The 20,208-nt window shown below is 39.0% G+C and overlaps 1 protein-coding gene across 1 annotated transcript in view; it reads left to right on the top strand.

Annotated features, from left to right (window-relative positions):
• vwa8 (von Willebrand factor A domain containing 8) overlaps positions 1 to 20,208 on the top strand; it is a 109,472-nt gene that overhangs the window by 4,558 nt on the left and 84,706 nt on the right. The window contains 8 exon segments of the mRNA XM_008290255.1: positions 11,079 to 11,246; positions 11,584 to 11,748; positions 13,215 to 13,264; positions 13,352 to 13,460; positions 13,556 to 13,660; positions 13,777 to 13,905; positions 17,091 to 17,225; positions 17,308 to 17,385. Coding sequence (XP_008288477.1) covers positions 11,079 to 11,246; positions 11,584 to 11,748; positions 13,215 to 13,264; positions 13,352 to 13,460; positions 13,556 to 13,660; positions 13,777 to 13,905; positions 17,091 to 17,225; positions 17,308 to 17,385 — 939 coding nt within the window.

Here is a 20,208-nt window from a genome sequence, read left to right as displayed (position 1 = left end):
ATAAATTAATAATTTTTGCTTATGCGTTGTGTAGATCCTCGCTCCAAATATATAATATCCCAGTCTTTTAGTAATTCATTTATTAGATGACGTGAACAACTATTAAACTAAACTATTAGACAAACTCTGTTTAAAACATGCAATTTTATGGTGCTTTCATGGTCCAAAAAGCAAAGACACAAAGGTCTTAAAATGAAAGCTTAACATCTTGTTTTGACACAACCCTACACAAAACAATGTAAAAAGATACCTCCTACAGTACATCTGCTATACAAACGGTCCGCATACATTCAGCGGTTAGTATAGATTTGACTCTTCTCCTGCCCAAAATTTATTTCGATTTGAATGGTCACCATTTTGGCACAGTTTAGGAGATCCATCAGCCATCACAGGTGGACCTTGACACTCCAACAGAATGCGATTTTCAGGGAGTGTGGCTAGAGCACTGGGAGCAGTGCATTGATGCACAAGAACACTACTTTCAAGGAAGTAACAGCCAAATTTAAATTAGGTGTTTTTTTGGGTTTTTTTGCGACTGGTAAGTGCAGTCTCTATACTTCCTGACTGCACCTTGTGTTCTTCCTCTTACTTAACACATCTTGGAATAGGCTTTGTCACCTTTTGCAGACATGTATTTTAGAAGCACATATTAACACACATCTATATTCTCACTTACACAAAGATTTGGAGTGTCCTATCAAATCACTGGAGCGCTGGTGAAGCCTAAAGAAGGCAAGTTGCACTGCACAGTAGAGCAATGCAATGAAAAACAATGAATACACAAGAAAACAGGATTTCAGCCAACAACATGTGCATGCATATGAGGTGCACTGCTCTTTTCTAGCATAATACAAGAAACTAAATGGTTTAACAAGAAGATGTCTTGCTGGAGATTTAAAGCAGTTCATTTTTCTAAGTATTTAGATTCATTACGATAGAACTAATTTGGAATCCTAACAGTAAGTGTTTTAATGTCTGTATAATATGACGAAGAACTGACCAATACCAAAGGCAAGGGTGGAGCAATAATTGAGTGCACCTTACTCAAAGTACTCGCCCACAAGACAGTACAGTAACACATGAAAACACATCACTCCAGCGGTTCCATCTCTTCCCGGTTCATCCTGTTCCTTTCCATGCCACTTTCTGATCGATCAAGCTTTATGCAAACATACGCCCCCGCTCTCTGTTGACTTTGTAAGTTAAGTAACCATAGAAACCAGCAGCTCCTCATTATCCTGGCTGGTTTCTCTGAGGAGAACTTTCTGTTCTCCGTTCATCTCAGTTCATTTCTCACGGCTACAGAAGAACGATTAGGGAAGAAAGAAAAAACAAAAACAAAATCCAGATAAGTCCGATCATTTGACGCTGTTATTGGGCTTCAGTGACGACTGATGAAAAGCTGTGATAATTAACGTTTGCTCAGTCATGTCATTATCCACAGCTAATTAGCACATGGCTTCATCTGTGTAAAAAATAAATTGGTTGTGTGACAGTTCAGACATCAGCTCCATGGGGACGGGGGGAAGTTTTTCATGGTTTATTTTCGGAACAGTTGGACTTTATTCATAAACCTGTTCTTCTGGAACAGGAAAGCTCACAGATGATTAGTGCGACTTTGTTATAATTATATTTGCTACTGTGGTGTCACTCCACTTTCTTCAGTCTGGTGGGATTAACTGAAGAGGCTGGTATTTTATGTGTATGTAAATGAATTCCTTTGTCATAGTGAACAATGAAATCATGCAGCAGTCCTGTGAGTGCATTCACGAAATCAGAAAACGTTTTTTAAAAGTATAATATGAAATATACAGTCGTGAACAAAGGTTTATGTACACTTTTAAAGATCATGTATATCATGGCAGTGTTGAGTTTCCAAAGACTCCTATAACTCAGAATTTTCTATGATGGAATCATTAAAACACATGCATCTTTGTCACAAAAAACAGTCATGCATTTTGGTTCTTTCATAGATTTATTATAGGTCTTTTGAAAATATGATAAAATCTTCTGGATCAAAAATATATGTACAGCAGTGCTAATATTTCCAACACCCTTTGGCCACCTTACTTTTGCTGGCTGTCTGCAAGTTTCTGGCTGTGTCTTTGACCACTGTTGTTGACAGATTTGTTCCAGTCCACAGGTTCTCAATGGGCTTTAAGGCCAGTCTAAAACCTTAATTTCTGGACTCATTTAGTGGGGAGAGACCTGCAGCAAAGGGCCGTTAGCGGGATTCTAACTCACGACCGCTGCGTTGGGGAACTATATCCCCTGTTCGTGGGTTGGTGTCTTATCCGTTCTTTACCACTTTTGATGGTAAGCTATAGCTCACCTGGTTGAGCTGGCGTCCCATGTGCAGGGCTACAGTCCCAATGTGGAGGTCATGAGTTCGAATCCCGCTCATGACCCTTTCCCACATGTCCTCCCCCCATTCTTCTCCCCTACTTTCCTGTGTCTCTCTGACTACATTATCCAATAAAGGCACAAAGGCCAAAAAAATAACTTAAAAAAACCCAAAAAACAACAACAAAAAAAACAGCCCCAGAGCATAATACTGCCACCCCCATGCTTGATGGTAGGTTTGGTGTTCTTTGGGTTAAAGGCCTCACCTTTTCTCCTCCAAACAAATTTCTGGATATTGCGTCTAAGTAGATAGTTTTTTGTTTCATCTGAACTCCACAAACCTCTGAGAGTGTTCTGTGATCTGTGGCACCAAGGTGTTAGCAGCAGATCCTGCAACTTGTGAGGTGGGACCTCCATGGATCTGACTTGTTTTTCCAGCTCATTATACAGATGCTTGAGATCTGAGAAGTCTGAAGGCTCTTTGTCATGTTGCTCAAATCATTCCTGAACAGTGTTTGCAGTGTGACAGGGAGTTTTATCCTGCTGGAATGCTGTTGTGGTCTTCTGAAGTGTTTGGGTAGATATCAAAGTAACGTCCCCCTGCCCAGAGCATCATACTGTCCCTACCGGCTTAATATTGCTTCCCCAGACCTATCTCTATAGTGCTGTGTCAGTGCTGGAAATCTGTCTGACTGCACCTTATCATTCCACCATTGGAGGAAAAAAAGATGTGGCATGTTTACGTTTCTTTTAACCATTAGCAATTACGTTGGGCAGTGCTAAGCTCTGGATGTAGGGATGGTACCCCTGCAAAATACTGACAGGTGTTTTGGTTGAACATTTGCTTGCAGGTAGACAAACACTGTCATTAATATGGCTAATTTACTAAAAAACAAAAAGCAAGACTGCCTTTTTGCACGATGAGTGTAACAGGTTGCTGCTCAGACGTTTCTGAAGGGAATTTTGAAAATGATAACGCGCAAACCACAACCCAACCCACCCAGACCAGGCCACCTACTTCCATTGCTCTGTGTTCCAGTTGTGATACTCATTGTCGGAGCTATCAGTGGTAGACAGAGTTCAACATGGACACTGACTGTTCTGCAGCCACACAGCTTCATACCCAGCAAACTCAGATGCTTTGTATGTTCCGTTACAGCAGCATTTAGGTTTTCAGCAGTTTGGGCAACAGTAGCTTTTCTGTGGGATCAAACCACATGGACCAGCCTTGGACGCCTGTAACCTTGTTGCTGGTTTACCGGTTGTCCTTCTTTTTTTTGCCGCTTTTGGTTACCACTGCATACCAGGAAACACCCCACAACACCTGCTGTTCTGGAGATGCTCCATTGCAATTTTGTCCACTGCCCATTTTTCCTGCTTCCAGTCGTAAACTTCAAGAAGTGACTGTTCACCTGTTGCCTGATATATCCCTCCCACTGCCAGGTGTCACCGTGATAGATCATCAATGCGATTCACTCCACCTGTCAGTAGTTTTAATGTTGTGGCTGATCGATGTTTGTACGGATTTCTCAGTCTCAAGGGCTCGAGAAGTAAATGCACTCGCTAACGAAAGCATCTGTCCTGCTGACATCATGCTTTTATGCCGCACTGAGTGGTTTTATATTTCAGAGATCGAGCATCAGGGCCTTCACTCTGCTGATGTTGCAGTTTTGTTTAGCTTTGGCAGACTTTCCTAATTTAATAGTTTTAATGCCCATGATTTATTTTAGCAAAATGAACGGCTGGGTTTTATAAGAGAGATGTGACAGAGTTCAATTTTATTATTATAAAAACCCCCACATAGAGCTCTAAAAAAAACACATCTGACTTTCATGTTAAATATAATTTACTTTCCTGTCATTATTCGTTATTCTTTAAGCCCATATTCATTTATCATTCTAAATCGAAATACATGGTCATAGACTGGAGTTTGTGCTTTTTCAATATCTTAAAAGCAAGAAACCCTCTTCTTATTCTGTCTGCTGTATATTTCAGTCTGATTCACATTTTCCCCCTTTTTTAAGACTAACTAATCAGCTAATTGACTTTGTAGTGCGACAGGTACAGTTTATGTGTTAAAATCAGTCTGTGTTGGGAAGTGTGGTGTCATTTTCTAGGCACTGCATAATTAGACACACTGCTTCTAAATGTGAGTACAACGTACATGATTGGCAGCATAGTGTTTGTACAATGTGAAGTTTAATATAAACTGTCTTTCATCCTGTCTAAAAATTGACATATTGTTATATATTATGCATGTTAAATAAACTGCAAAATAAATGGTGTATGATATTGAGACAGATGAAACAGCCCTTTTTGGGAAAATTCCCACAATACACTTTTAGAAAGCAGACAGCCTCTTTGCACACTTACGTATAACTACAGTTCTGCTTTTCTCCACAGTCGAGCACATGATTTTTAGGTGCCACACACAGCTGCCAGCAATAAAATTATTAGGGCAAAGGGTGATTCGGTGTTCTGCTAAACAAACGCCGGCAATAATATTGACTCTTGTTAGAGCTTCTCAGTAGCTCCATGAATTAGAGCTTTTATTGGACAGTGATAGTGGACAGATGACAGGAAATTAGAAGAGAGAGGCGATTGTGACTTACAATAAAGGTCAGACTCCACTGACATCTGAACGTCCAGCGTCATCCAATAATAACGTCCATCATCAGCACTGAATTCATGCCTTGTTCTTGTGTTTGAACTCTTGAAAGAAACTTTCAGCACTTGTGGTTTGATTTGATTGGTCAGTCGGCTTTTTTTAAATGACACATCTGCGACATCAACCACATACCTAACTGAGTTACAGCTATGAAGCTGCGTCATCTACATTAGTATGATTGGAAAATTGAATCCATATGTGAAGTTTTATCTGCTTGTTTGACAGTACTGCTATTTTTATGATCATTATTGTCGGTTCCTAACCTTTATATTTCAATCAGTCTTGTAAATTTGTATAATAAGTAGTTTTATAGGGTCTTAACTTTCTGACCCGAAGGAGGTCCTGGCTGTTTTTTGCTCCAGTTGCATTTTTATTCATTGTGGGCTCTTTTGTCACGACAATATAAAATCCTGCACCTCAATGGTAGCAGTACAACCATGACTAGAAGTAGAGACAACTCTGAAATGTCTTCTGTTTAGTATAACTAAGTTATAATGCCATAAATCACAAAAAGAAAAAAGAAAAGTTAAATTTCTTTTTATTCATTTTACAAAAAAAATGTAAAAAACTCAAAATGTACAGCATTTGTCCAAGTCCTCGCAGGTGTTACCAATATCAGAAAATAAAATAGTAAGTCTACATACCATAGATACTTTACAACTTACATTATAGTTAGTTTCAATGCCTGTCTCCTCTCTGATCTGTGTAAACACTGCCTACAATTCAACCAAAAATCCTTTAAAATTTTTTGTCACATCACTGTTGGCTGAAGCTAAGTCACTGATGGCTTCTTAGTTGCATTGAGTCGTGCATAATTTTTTGTTTTTCCAGAATCTGATTAGAGTTTTCAATGAGACATGTAGCTTAATGTGATTTTGATATAATATTACATTTTGAGCTGAAATTTGGTTGTGTTTCCTGATAAAACCACATGGTACACATGATTAGTTTGAGGCCTGTCAGAACATTTTTACAGTTTTTGGCTCATAAAGTGGGTTCATTTTTAATAAATATTACATGTCTTTGAAGCCTGCCAGTGGGTTCAGAAGTTAACCTTTTTTAAAAATACACTTGTCAGATAACATTGTATTACATGTAATATTGTAGGATCTTAACCTTCGTATCAAAATTTGTTTGGTACATTTGTGACTCCAGTGTCGTTGCTCTGTTGGAAAACACTTTGGGTCTTTTGTTTTCAATGCGCTGATCATTCTGTATAAGCACGTTAGAAAACATTTTTTGTCTGATTTGTGTTAGTAACTGTATGTTTACTTGTTTTACAATGTTGACCTTTAGGATGCAAAAGCAGCTGGATTTGTGATATACAAAAAAAGATAATCAGTTGTTGTCTACTGACCAATCAAATCAAACCACAGGTGCTAAAAGTTTCTTTCAAGAGCCCAAAAAGAAGAACAAGGCATGAATTCTGTGCTCCTTATGCCAACTGATGATGGATTTTATTATTGGATGACGCTGGGCTTGTTTAATCTCATTGTTTTACTTCCAAATCACGAGCAAAAACTGGACGTAGCCATTTTGGACCAATGCTTCTGTGTTCATTCTGGTCCAAATTCTTAGAAAGTATCTCTGATTGATCCTCTGGTTCGTCTCCATTGATGTTACAGCCGTGTATCTATGAGGACATGTTGTCTTTTCCAGTATCCAGGAACGCGAGCCAACCCCTCCAACTCGCCGAGGCTCATCTGCCTCCCACCTCCTCATCCAAATGAAAATAGTTGTCCATTGTTTCCATGGTAACAGCTCGGGCATAGATACAGCATTATTGACGGTACTTATAGGTGCCTCTTTCTGGTCTCCCACAGATCTAATGGATCGGTTGTGTGTCGCTGGCATGTGCTGCTTCATGACTGTGCGTTCACATGTCCAGTATGTGGACACGTCGTAGTATCTGACACTTGTTTTAAGGATGGAGGATGTGTGGGTGTAAATCAGAAAGCTTTTCTAGAATAGTTTGCTGTCGTGTGAGGTGTGTATTTGTGTGTTAACTAGAACATCCAAAGTATTCCTTGGGGCCCTGTGCTGATTCAGAGCCCTATATTCAGGCTTAATGTGTCGGTCCCTGTGCTTTCGCTGTCCCTCCACCTCACTTAGTCCATTCACAGCATCACTACCCCCCAAAGTTTGTATGAAGGATGTAGTCACTCGACATAATCTCGAGCTTGTTATATTTTTGACATTTCCAGTCACCCCTCTCCGTTTAGCAGGCTTTTATGTAAGGCAGCTTACCTCAAACCCACACTGCCAATAAGTTACAGTAATAAACAGCTCTCCACCTCCACTACAACTGAACCAGTTCACAGCCAACTAATGAGTTAGCTTCTGCAGAAAGTTCTCTTATGACATAAATTAACTGGATGTACTTTTTTAGGCAGTGTGTAGGTTGCATGTTGCAACTGAAGAGCCAAAAGATTCTTATTTAAAGGCAAAAGCTCTCAGTGACTTGTACAAAGCTTGCAACTGGGCATCGAATATAGCAACGGCAAACAAAGTTGCCCTCAAAAAGACATTCATTCAAAGTAGTATCATCCGGATCAAAACGTTCTTTAATAGTAGCTTCTAGTTAATGCACTGGAACTTGAGTGGAATGACAAAAAAGCTTAGTTATGTCAGAATGTACCCAAGATGCACATGTTGAAGGTAAAAATGTGACCAGTTTGGTGTAAAATTAGAAAACAATAATATGAAAGACATATGTTTTTACACGACTTTGACCTTTCATCTGTGTAACCTGAACTCAGCAATCTGTGAAGTCTTTAATCTACTTAATTGTGTGCATGGACACGGATAATATAAAATATAATTGGCCAGGGGTTTTGTTTCTGTACTATTAATCAACACAACTTTTAAATCGCAACATGACACTTTTAACCCTCTCAACTTGAAAAGCACTGGGTTTGAAAGGCATGCTATCTTTTAAAAATGACCAAAATTACACCATTTATCAGAACTTCAGACTGTAAAAACAGAAAGAATTCTCGGCTTTTCAACTTTTCGATGGTCTGTCAGCTAATCAAGTGTGACGTGCAATTCTGTGTGGGAAAATGAAGCAAATCTAAGCTCAGAATTGTGACAATTCATCAAATTCACTTTATTCTGCATGTTTCTTTTTTTCTAAATCTCCAAAATTAGCAGTTTGCACCAGATCCTGTCAAAAAAAAAAAAAAAAAGATAAAAATAAAAATGTGCAACTGAGAGTATGTGACTGACTCAGCGGTGACCAATAGTGACCTGTCAAGAATTCCGTACATGTTTGGTTGAACTGCAGGATGTGTTTCCACAGAAACAAATTAGAGAGACTGAGCGCAAAATAAAAAGATGCAAGAACAATAAAATAAATGCAGCATGGCTCCAAAACAGTAAACAGAGGAACAAGTTGTTGCAAGATACACTCAGCATGGTGAAACATTTTTCTATAGTAGATGCGCAAAACAATGTGAAAATGCTGAATGTGTCGAGGTTGTAAAGATGTAAGTCAGATACTAACTGACACCACTGTCTTTTTCTCCCCAATGTTTGTAACAACTATGGGCACTCGAAAAATGGTGGCATATGTTGATTTCTGAAATTCATCTTTTGTTTTTACTTTGCTCTGATTTATGGCATCCTAACTGTGTCATAGGGAACAGAAGACATTTCTGAGTACCTCCAGTCATGGTTGTGCTGTTTCTGTAGAGCTGCAGGACTTTATATTGCAGTGAAAAATGAGCAAAAAAGCATACAAACTGACAGTGAACTTGTATTGAATAATTTCTTATTATTGTCATTTTATTTGGCAACTTGTTGCATTAGATATCATCTGGGTTGTGTTGTTTTATGTTAGACATTTTGGTTTTAACAATGTAAAGAACATTTTATGCTCATGTCCTTTCAATCTCACTTTTATTTGCTGTTGTATGGCTCTAAATCTACTTTGAACGACACGCTGGGTATCAGTTATACAATAAGGCCTCCTGATGACTTGTACATTCATATCTGTGGACCTATTTCTATTCAAATTCTATTCAAAAGCGTCTCAGTATGTGGTGGGATGTTTTTCTTGTCTCAGACTGAGCACAAGGCCCGTCTGTGCTTCCCCCGTTTCTTTCGCCATCCTGCGTCACTTACATTTCTAACAATTATCTGATTACAGCGTTGGTGCCGAAAATGGATCAAGAGTTAAATATAGAGCATCTGGTCCTCACTATAGTTTTATGGCTGTGCTTCCCACACAACCTGCCACGTATTTACTTGTTAACCTAATTACACGGCCGCTCACTCTGCGGTCCACCCAGACAGCTAAAGTTTCCTGCTTCTTGACGTCAGATGTGCTATTTGATTTCTGCAGAAAATGTGCATCTGCGCACACATATGCATGCACAGACACACACGCACACACAAACACACGTGCTGTATAAACCAACCCAAGAAGTTTTATCCCACATTTAGTAGCAGAAAATAGAGCTTCCTAAAACAGCTGAGACTGTTTTGAAGCTTCGGGGTAGTTTGGAGGACGTTTCCAACGCGATAACTTGAGGACATCCTCAGGAAAGGCTTTATTGCAAGTTTATTTTGTCCTTAGAGCAGTAAAACTTCATGGACAGTCAGACTAAAGCGTTCCACCGGACTTCTTCAGAATCAGCTGTTTTTTTTGTGTGCAATAACTTTAGTGTATTTAATGAAGTCGTGCTAAATTTTACCTTCACACTATGAATATTTTCTGAGTTCCAGGCCCTCAGAGTACATAGATGTGTGTTTAAATTGCACGTTTTAATTCATGTCACTTTTCCCAGCATTTCTGAGCCTCTTAATGTCACAAGTACAGGAGATAGAAACATTAGAAATTGTCAGGGCTGAAAAACACATTTTAAAAACTGCAACCAAATTAGTTTTGCATCCACTCCAGGTGTCACAACCTAACACTGAAGTCGCACTTTAGTTCACGATTGTTTCTCTGAGCATCAATGTCATGGGATATATCATTGTTTTACCAGCAAAACTACCAGTCTGTGACCAAAAGGAATAGAAACAAGCTAATTAAAGGTCTCATTTTTACCTATGTTTTGATACCAGGCTCATCTTCTGACCATGATTCCTTAAATGTCAAAATAATTTTTCTAATCCAGGTTTATTTTGAAACTGTGTTAACACTCGCAAATGTATCGTCTGGCTGTGAAATGGAGAAACATTCGTGTTTACATGTTTTACATAATAGGTTGGACAAAATCAGATTAGTCAAACCAGTTTGCAGCATTCAGTGCTTGTTTGAGAGTCTTTCAGTTTCTCCTGTGATTGTGTTAAATTCTTGTTCTGTCACTTTGTTCTGCTGCCCTGTTTCTATTGTCAGAACACTGATCATGTGTAATCTTGGTGTTCGACACTTGTCTTTTCTACGGGGCAGGAAAAGGATGCTGCAGGAAAGATCCGGGTTATTAGTTCTTTGAGTACATTTTTCCAGTGAATCATCCTTAAAGATAAGAACACCCAGGATACCAATGCTTGTTTCTATGACTCTGTGTCATAAACATTAAACTGCTCCAGTTTTTCTATTGCCATTATATTGCTTGATATTGATTGATTGCTGAAAAGCAAAAAAAAAATAGACTTTCACATTTCAGCTGGAGTGGATGTAAAATTGCTCAAATGCAATTTTCTACCCTGCAGTTCTAAAGATCTCATGTGTCTAGGACTCAAAAATGCAGGAAAAGTAACACTCATTAAAAAGTGCAACATTTTGACCCATCCTTATAGATGCCAAGGGCTTGTAACTCTGAAAACATTTATCGAGTGAAGGTGAAATTTACCATGGCTTCATTAAATGTACCAAAGTTGTTGTACATGAAAGAAGCAGCTGATTCTAAAGGGGGTCAGATGGGAGGCACTGATCGATTGTTGATCAAATTAGACATGAATACAGGGTCAGAGGTCATTCTGGACGATGGAGCAGCAGATTTAACCTGATTGCAGAAAGTAGAGTGGGTTTAGCCATTTGCTGATACCAATCTAATTGTTTTTGATGTATTGATCAACTTCCCTGGGTAATCCCGACTTGTTATATGTTTCTCTCCAGTGTGCCGTAAGAGCAGCAACACAAGGCCGAGTCCTGGTCCTGGAGGGGCTGGAGAAGGCCGAGAGGAACGTCCTTCCTGTCCTCAACAACCTGCTGGAGAACCGAGAGATGCAGCTGGAGGACGGACGCTTCCTCATGTCGGCCGAGCGTTACGACAAACTGCTGCAGGTCAGAGCAGCACACTCGCCTTCAAAACCCTCCAGAGTAGAAAGTAAACATCGTGCTGATCTGTTTGGAGATGACACAGCTGAGCGTGACAGACTTCACTCCTCTGTATCTGGGTTTATATTAGGAAAATCATTTTTTTCACAGATGTTGTTTATGGAGCCGTGTCTGTCTGAAACCTCACACTTAAGCAGTGAATTTTCACACTACTCCTACTGCTGCCACAAATACTGTGCGACATTCATGCAGCTATGTACCTGCAGCCCTTGGAGTAAAACTACTATAAAACGTGTCTAATGAAAGGAATTTCCTTGGTGTGTGATGCATTGATGCATTGCAGGAGCACACCAAAGAGGAGCTGGACAGCTGGAAGATCGTCCGAGTAAGTGAGGATTTTCGGGTCATCGCTCTCGGTCTTCCTGTTCCCAAATACAAGGGCAACCCACTGGATCCTCCTCTCCGCTCTCGATTCCAGGCCAGAGACATCTATTACCTGCCTTTCAAGGTCGGTCCACGAATTGACAGATTATCTAACACCAACAAATGTCTAAATTTCCTAAAATATCTCAAGAGTGACAGTATAGTTGGGTAAAAAGCTCATTTTGTTTTCCCAGTGACCTGTGCACACTAAACAAACATTCACTGGAACCACGTTGTACTGAAGAAATAGCAGATAATGATGTTAATTAGCTGTTTATTTTAAAGGTCCCATATGGGGAAAATTCCCCTTTTTTTGTTTTTGTTTTTGTATGTAAAAACCTAAAAGGTATAAAATCAAAGTTATGAAAATGTGAGGACACCTTCTTCTGCCCTCTTTTAACTAGATGGCCTCCTACAAATGAGTAAAAACTTTATCTAGTTTCTACAAAGAATCTGAGGAACCGATAGAGCGAAAACTATGTATAGCTCCGCCCCCTTGCTGCTTCCCGGTGACTGTTCAGAACAAGCAGCTGCCTCACAGTCCACCAGATTATTATACTTTCTGCTTCTGCTAACTCTAAAATGTCTCAGCCATGAGCAGAGTCCACTAAATGTTGTACTTTTGGCTGCAAGAGTGAACACAAGAGCCCTCATGCACTCCTAGCATTACTATTAGCTTTGATGGTATGCCCATGTTTCAGAGCTCTATGGAAACTAACACTGAGGGTTATTCAGAAATGGTGGAAGCTTGAATTTGAAACCAATAAACATGGACTGGGTGAGTTTTGTAGGTTTTCATAACAGCCTAAATTCAGCCAATTACATCAGTCATCTTCTCTCCTGCTACTGCAGATTAATACAGCTGAATTAACAATAGTGCTGTTCTCATTTACATACTTGTCTGCTTTTGTTGTCAGACAGCACAAGTGTGAAAAAATGACTAAAATGCAGCACATTCAGACCCACATGTTAACCAGCAGTCTCTTCAGAAGCACAAACTACTGATTTTATAACCAAACAGCGTCTGACAACATCACCAAACACGTTAGTTAAAAATGGCTGCCATGTGAATTCAGAGATATTTCCATATCAAATGATTTCTCAGAGAGAACGTTAGAAATGAGCCCTGGTTCATGTCTGTGTCACCTGGTCAACTGTTACGCTGTCAATCACAGGCACAGGGGGAGTCTTCTTTCTGAAGGGGGCGGGGCTAGCAGCCGCTCAGCTCTATTTAATTTGTTTAGAGCAGGAATAAAAGCAGGAATTATTCAGTCATGGTGAAATGAACCGTTTTTATGGTAGTTTGAGATGAAAAATTTAAAGACTGGGTACATTAAGGACTTAATAATTTGCTGAAAAGTGGCACAATATGGGACCTTTAAAGCAAGCCAGAAAAGAACCTGTGAGTAACTAGTAGGCTACGCCTGTTTTTGAATGTGTCCAAAACATGTATTCGCTCCCTCAGCAAACAGTTTTCAACAGTAAATCTTTGAGAAATGAAGCCGATTTAAGTGCAGAGCCCTGCAGAAACTCTCCTCTTTGTATTTTTAGGACCAGTTGGAGTTGTTGTACACAGCAGGACCAAATATTGCTGCAGAAAGGTAACCTGCTGACACTCGTCTCATGTGTTTTTAGTCTTGGTACTCGTTCATGTGGAGTCATACAGCATATTGTATACTGTGTGTCAGGGTGTCCCAGCTGCTGTCACTCGCCACAACCCTGTGCTCCCAGGAATCCTCCAACCTCGGCCTCCCAGACTTCCCAGTGGACAACCTGCTTCCTGCCCTTAATGTCCTGGTGAGATGTGAAAGAGATAAAAAAAAAAAAAAGATTAGCTAAGAATTAAAAGAAAAACCATGTGTCTAATGCCTGTTTTTTCTGTGTTGTTGCAGAACGCTTTCCCAATGTTGTCATCCCAGCAGCTCGTCCAGAGGCTTTACCCCTACCACAGTATCTTGGGAAAGGATGGGCGTAACGCTGTTGAGGGAGTACTGAGTGTAAGCCATGATGTGAAGCACCAGTCAGAATGTGGTTTTCTCTAATGTGCATGCTTGTTATGGTTTGAACACAAGATATTTCAACGCATCAATTATTAACACATGCTCTTTCGCAGCGGTTTGAGCTTTTGGACGGTCGTCGTCAGCCAGCACCCAGCGCCATTTTGAATGTTTCCACAGCAAAGGACATCGAGGGCCATGCAGATGTTACACTAAGGGTCGCGAACAAGGACGTCACCTTTCAGGTATAAGACTGGCTGTAAACAGTGCAAAAAAAGCCTCAAATATTTCAGTTTGCCCAGGCACACTACATTACTAAACATGAACACATTTGATCGCAGGTTTCAAGACGTCCTTGTCATTGCAAAAATAGCATAAATTTTTGCATATTTCTTATGTATTTTTGCACAAAAGCAGCCAAAACATATATTATAAGTCAGCTTTTGCAGCATTTCAGCAAAGAAAGTTATGGGATTACAAATTATATATAAATTATGCACAATGATGCATGTTTTTTTTTTTTTAGTAGGCAAAAAAATTAAATTTTCACCAACATTAGGTTCCTACTGTCCTTTTTCTGTATCACCTGCAGGTTTTACAACACTTTCACATGACCTCACTCATTCATACAGTCTGAAGGGTTCAGTAGCTACAACGATTTAGATGAAGCATTTTTGTTCTAAAATAAAGAGAGGAGTGGAACAAAAGTGATGCTTGCATCGAGAAATATTGAGAAAAATGCGTTGTTTGTGTCCTTGCAGCTTTAAAAATTCATTTTTGTTTCCAGAAATGATCTGCAAGGTTGATTTTTCTGAAGTATTTTAAATTCCGTGTTGCATATATCCACACTGCTTCCTGAAATCTCCTTAGTTGTAAAACAGAAATGAAAAGCAAACATGAAGCAAGATGAAAATGTTTGACACAAATATATTATGATTTCAGAGTAAATAATCTCAGTGTGCAACCACCAAAACTCTGTTAAATTATGACCTCATGTTTGCGACAGAGCAGAGTCATCTGCATGGCAGACCACCCACAGACAGACAGACACAGTGTAACAGTAGCTTGACCACTGGAATCATTATACAAACAAATACATAAATCTTTAAACAAGAACACGTTCAGTTTTCTGTATTTTGCATATTTTATAGAACTAACTTCTGCTAATTTGGTTACCCTCATCAAGTACAGAAATGTTTGTCTTGTTGATAAGATTACGCACAGTTTAGCTTCTCCTCCTCTTGATGTCAAAGCAACTACAAGCACAGCGAATAGAGGTGCAGCTGGAGGGAGAACTACATGGTCTCACGCAGGAGAACAACGTTTAGTCAGGATGGCTTTTCTTTTCATAGGATTTAAAACCACAGCCAATTAGACATCCCCATCTCATTACTTATTTAAGCATAATGGCTTGTTGAGGGCAATCAGTGTCGACACTGATGTCTTCCTCCACCTTCAACAACATAATACTCGTATCGGTGTCTTTAGGTGTACAACGCTGTGTTTTCTGAACTTCATTATGCTATTCTGTGTTGGGAATGCTAATTTGTAATTTAGTGTTTTTTTAAGGGACATTAACACAAGACAGATGGAAGTTTCTTTCCTCCCGATCCAACTGAAGTCATCGAATATTTAGCACCTGACGACATTGAAACCCAATTCCATACCGTTTACATACACTGCAAGTATTGTAGATAAGCTGTAGTACCTGGTTGTACCACCAGGTGGAGCCTCTTACTGTTTAGCGTTGTAACAACCAGAGGAGTTGTTTTTTGTTTGTTTTTTTTTGCTAGCAGAGAGAAATATGGCGGTTTAGCTCATAAAGGAGCACCATGACACAGTCCTCTGTGCTACTTAATGACATCCGTTAGCGCAAATGTATCCATGACTTAAGATGTCAATATTGGCATTGGACAAATCTTCAATGTACCCTGCTAATATTATAAGTCAGTCACTTATTGATCAATAATGCTGCATTTAAAAAAAGAAAAATGACAATAACAAATTTTCCACACCTGCATGACAGTGGATTTAAACAAAGGAGTGGACATAGGTTTATGCTGATGCCCATCAGTAAAAAATTGCCATGATCAGCCTGACGTCACTACAAAACAACAAGGGCATTAAAATAAATCACATAATCAAGAGCCACAATAGCTCAGACTAAACAGAACCACAACATCATCTCTGTAGCATCCACAATAACAATGATTCAAACACCTAGGAGCACATTACCACCCCTAGAAGGAGTCTAAAAACCAATTCACAGATCCAACTTGGTGACAAAAGGAAAATCCCAATGTCACAGTCAAAGCAAAAACAAAAACAAATACAATAGCCTTGTATTAAAATGGAAGTTGATGTAACTATTACATTGTGCCCAAATTACACATTTCAGATGTCTAACCTCATCAACCAAACACACTGCCAATAAAAACTGGCCTTTTGGCATTTATTTAATGATGATTAAAATACCCCTTTTTTTCCATTTTGCAAATTAATAAATGAAAACTAAAAACTTATCTCCCACTGATACTTTAAACTTCTTTATCAGTCTGTAATTCTTCTTCTCAGAAGAGAAAAGGCATCAGTGTTTGTGGATGTGTTGCAGTGTGGGATTTGGAAAAACACCGATCCGTTCCAGTTTTCTAAGAATAGCGAAGCTGATCTTCCAGCCAAACAAATGATATCACTCTTAGTAACTCTTTGAAGCTTCTTTATGTGTGGCAGTAATCCTTTTTGGTGCTGGATGTCTCAGGGATTGTTCGATAACACTCACTGGGAATGTATAGTTGTTTTTGTGCCCAGCTTTACGTTCGGGATGCTGATGATTCTGTGAATCATGGTTTATTTAAAGTTTGCATATAATGGTTTTGTTTCTTTCTTTCAGTGTGTTATAGCTTTTTTATTGATGTGAAAGCTCCTAAAAACACTGTCAAGACTTCTCTTCTGTCACTTACCTACACCACCATGTAGTGTTGCTAGTTTTTTTATGGTTACCATGTGAAGTAATACTTTTTTCTGTGATGTTATTGAATTCATTATCATTTGCAGAAGTACAGATTTTTTTTGTGGACATTGTTTGCAGTTTTGGCCTGTTTTTGTTTTTTTATGGTAAACATTCAAATAATTTATTTTTTTTCTGTGATTTTACTCAATGTTATCTCTAATGTAACAAAACAGGGAACATTTGTGAAGTAGCAATAACATGTTGAAAAAAAATACAGTTACAAATGGTAAAACCATAAGAATACATCTAGAAGACCCGCCCCCCTCAAAATACAGTTATAAACCTATGAACCTGCAAAATATCAGTTCTGTTAAAGGAATATTTTCTCTGCCAACTTTACAGAATGTTGAAGCTGTTTTTTGTTGTTTGTTTTTTTTGCTCCCTCATATGCCTTTTTTTTTTGTCTTTATCAAACTTCAGGTTCCAGCAGGCACCAAGGAGCTGCGTCCATCCAACAGCAGCCCAACCTTCATTAACACTCCGAGCCACTCGCAGCTGATGGCTGAGATGATGCAGTCGCACATGGCTAAGGACATCTGTCTGATAGGAGCCAAGGTAGCTTGCACACAATGTGCAGCATACGCACATACAAGCCACCATATCTGATTTTAATAACAAGAGTTCTGTATTGTTACAGGGTTGTGGAAAGTCAGTGATTGCCAGAGAGTTTGCTGAGATGCTGGGTTACAGCATTGAGCCCGTCATGCTCTACCAGGTAAATAAAGGCTGCTCTTTTAAACATAAAAAAAAAAGTAGTTGAAGTTTGCATGTATTTGCATTTATTGTATGTCAAAGCACTACAGAGTTAAATTTTGGTAAACATTTTAAAGAGTTCAGATTGTGATTTCTAAGCTGGATTTTGTATTTCTAGATCCTTGCTTGCTTTAATGCGCTTATTTCTGCCCTATTTCTGTTGCTGTTACAACCAATTGATTTTTTTGGAACTTTTCAATGGCTGGCCTCTCTGGCCATGTCTCCCTTGCAAAAAAATAAACAAAAACAAAGCAGTAATATCAAGGGACTTTCTGGTCAAATTAAATGAAAATACAAAGCATGGGGTGAATTAGAATACAACCACCAGACAGAACATCCCTCCCTTTTTGTGTCAGAAACTTTAAATACTTTATGAGACAATCATGTCTTTTAGATTTGTCCATCTGTTGACGTACATTATGAAACACAAGCAGCTGTCCTTTTTATTTTTACTTCCTCATGCTTTCATAATTAGTTTTGAATCCATCTCAGAAATCAAGTTTTGAGGCAGCAGTAAATGTTAAGGAATAAATGTCCATTCATGTGTTTATCATATCACTGGCAAAGGATCAGACAAGAATGTTGAGAAGGAGGTAAACAAACAGCACACAGGGGTCGTCTTTATGAAAGGAGCCTTTTTAAAGATGGCCAATTTAATTTACTAAAATATTTGTTAATGTCACACTGAAACAGATTTCCTCAAAGTTATGTCAATGAATTGGAACTATAAAATGTATAATAAATGATTGCACGAGTATTCACCCTCTGAGTGCAAGAAGTCATAGTGAAGATCATCCGAGTGCAGTGAATGTGTCTCAGTGATTGTAGTATCTAGACGGCTGTATCTGGAAGGTCCAGTCACTGGTGAATCAGTACTCCTGGATGTTACGGCACCATGAGAACAAAAAACAATTCCAGCAACTCAGTGAAAACGGTTATTAGAAAGCACAAGTCAGAGGATGGAAACAACAAAAATTCCAACTAACTAAATCTACCTTAGAGTACAATGAAGTCCATCATTAAGAAATGGAACATGATAGGGTAGAACATAACAGAATAGGGTATGACACACGTCTAAATCTGCCTGGAGCAGGCTGTCATCAAAACTGAGTGACAGAGCAAGAAAGAGGTGAGTGAAGGAAACCACCACGATACATATGACTCCTCTGAAGGAGTTACAAGCTTCAGCAGCTGTGATGGGCGAGACAAGCAACTGTTGCCTGTTCCTCACCAGTCAAAGCTTTATGGGAGAATGGCAAAGAGAACAACACTCAGAAAAAGCTTGTGTTAAATCTGGAATAGAGCTCACCAGAAAGCGTATGGGAGACTGGCCATCCCTACCGTGAGGTATGGTGGTGGTAGGATCATGATGTAAGGCATGGTGGAGGCAGCATTATGAAGTGAAGCATGGTGGTGGCAGCATCATAATACAAGGATGTTTCCCCTCAACAAACCTGGGAGGCTTGTAAAGGTAGAGGGTAAAATGAATGCAGCCAAGTATAGGGGAATTACTGGAGGACAGCTTGATGCAGTCTGGAAGAGAACTGCAACCACGGAGAAGATTTGTTTTTCCGCAAGACAGTTAGATGAAGCAAACAGCCAAAGCTACACAAAAATGGTTTAAAGACAAGGTAAATGTTTTGTAGTGTAAAATTACAGTGTTTACATGTGCAAGGCTAACTGAGACCTATTCATACAGACTCAATGCTGTAACTAGTCAAATGTGCATTGACTACATACCGATCTTTAAGGACAAGAATACTTATTTTTTCTATTTTTAATTATTTGACTTTAGCTTGTAGAAATCTGTTTCACTTTGACATGAAATAGTGTTTTTTTTTTCTTTTTTTGTAAATTCTTGCCAAAAACCCGACTTATGTTGGTCATGATTCGATGTTGAAAAGCAATACAAGGGAAAATGTACAAGCTGGGTAGACACTACATGTGAGGCTCAGGGGTGCAACAATGTGTGTCTGTCGATGTAAAGCTTAGTTAAACCACCCCCTGTGTGTTTGATTGTCTGAAATGTAGTCAGCCGGGTGACGATTGTGTAAGAAGGGGGTTTGCTTGAGCTTTATGTATTAATGCATCATGCTGCAGCTATTTTTAGCCAGCTGAGGTCGGGGGTGACTTGTGCTGCAGGGAATTGCGGAATCCTTCGCTGGGCAATTCTTCTAGTTAGCTCTGAAAATCCCATTTTTGGAAAACAAAGTGACATGTGAGGTCAGGTTTGTTGGCTTGTGTGTCAATCAGTAGAAATTAAAAAAAAACATTCTCTCGTCATCTCTGAAAGTGCAAACATGTAGACTGTATTATACACACACATATATATATTTAAAAAAGACAATTGAAGGAATATGTGAATTTCCCTCCACCATAGACAAGCTCACAAAGATCTACAACAAAGGATAACTTTTGGTTAGAGCAACTTACTGATTAAATTTTGACTGTGTAGAGAAGCAGCTTTGCAGATGAAAGGAAAAGGTGAGTGAACACAGCTCTTCTCATCTTGTCTTGTGATCAGGTGAATCAGCACCTTACATAAATGTAACTTCTTGGTAAACCAGTGGTCAAATCTTAGTTATTACTCATGTAAATGTTGCAGTACCACACTTCACAAATATAAATATGTAGAAATGGTCTCAGTAGACGCTAATCTATAAAACCTCTTCCATCCTGGAAGTCCCTGTTCTGTTAACTTTATTGTGAATTAAATAAAATGGAAAACAGTTGAACCCAAATGCTTGTAATTGGGATGATGAATGGCTGCTCAATAAGTGGCCTA

This window comes from Stegastes partitus, unplaced genomic scaffold (assembly GCF_000690725.1).
Source record: "Stegastes partitus isolate 25-593 unplaced genomic scaffold, Stegastes_partitus-1.0.2 Scaffold662, whole genome shotgun sequence".
NCBI lineage: Eukaryota > Metazoa > Chordata > Actinopteri > Pomacentridae > Stegastes > Stegastes partitus.
This window is presented reverse-complemented; position numbering and strand designations above follow the sequence as displayed.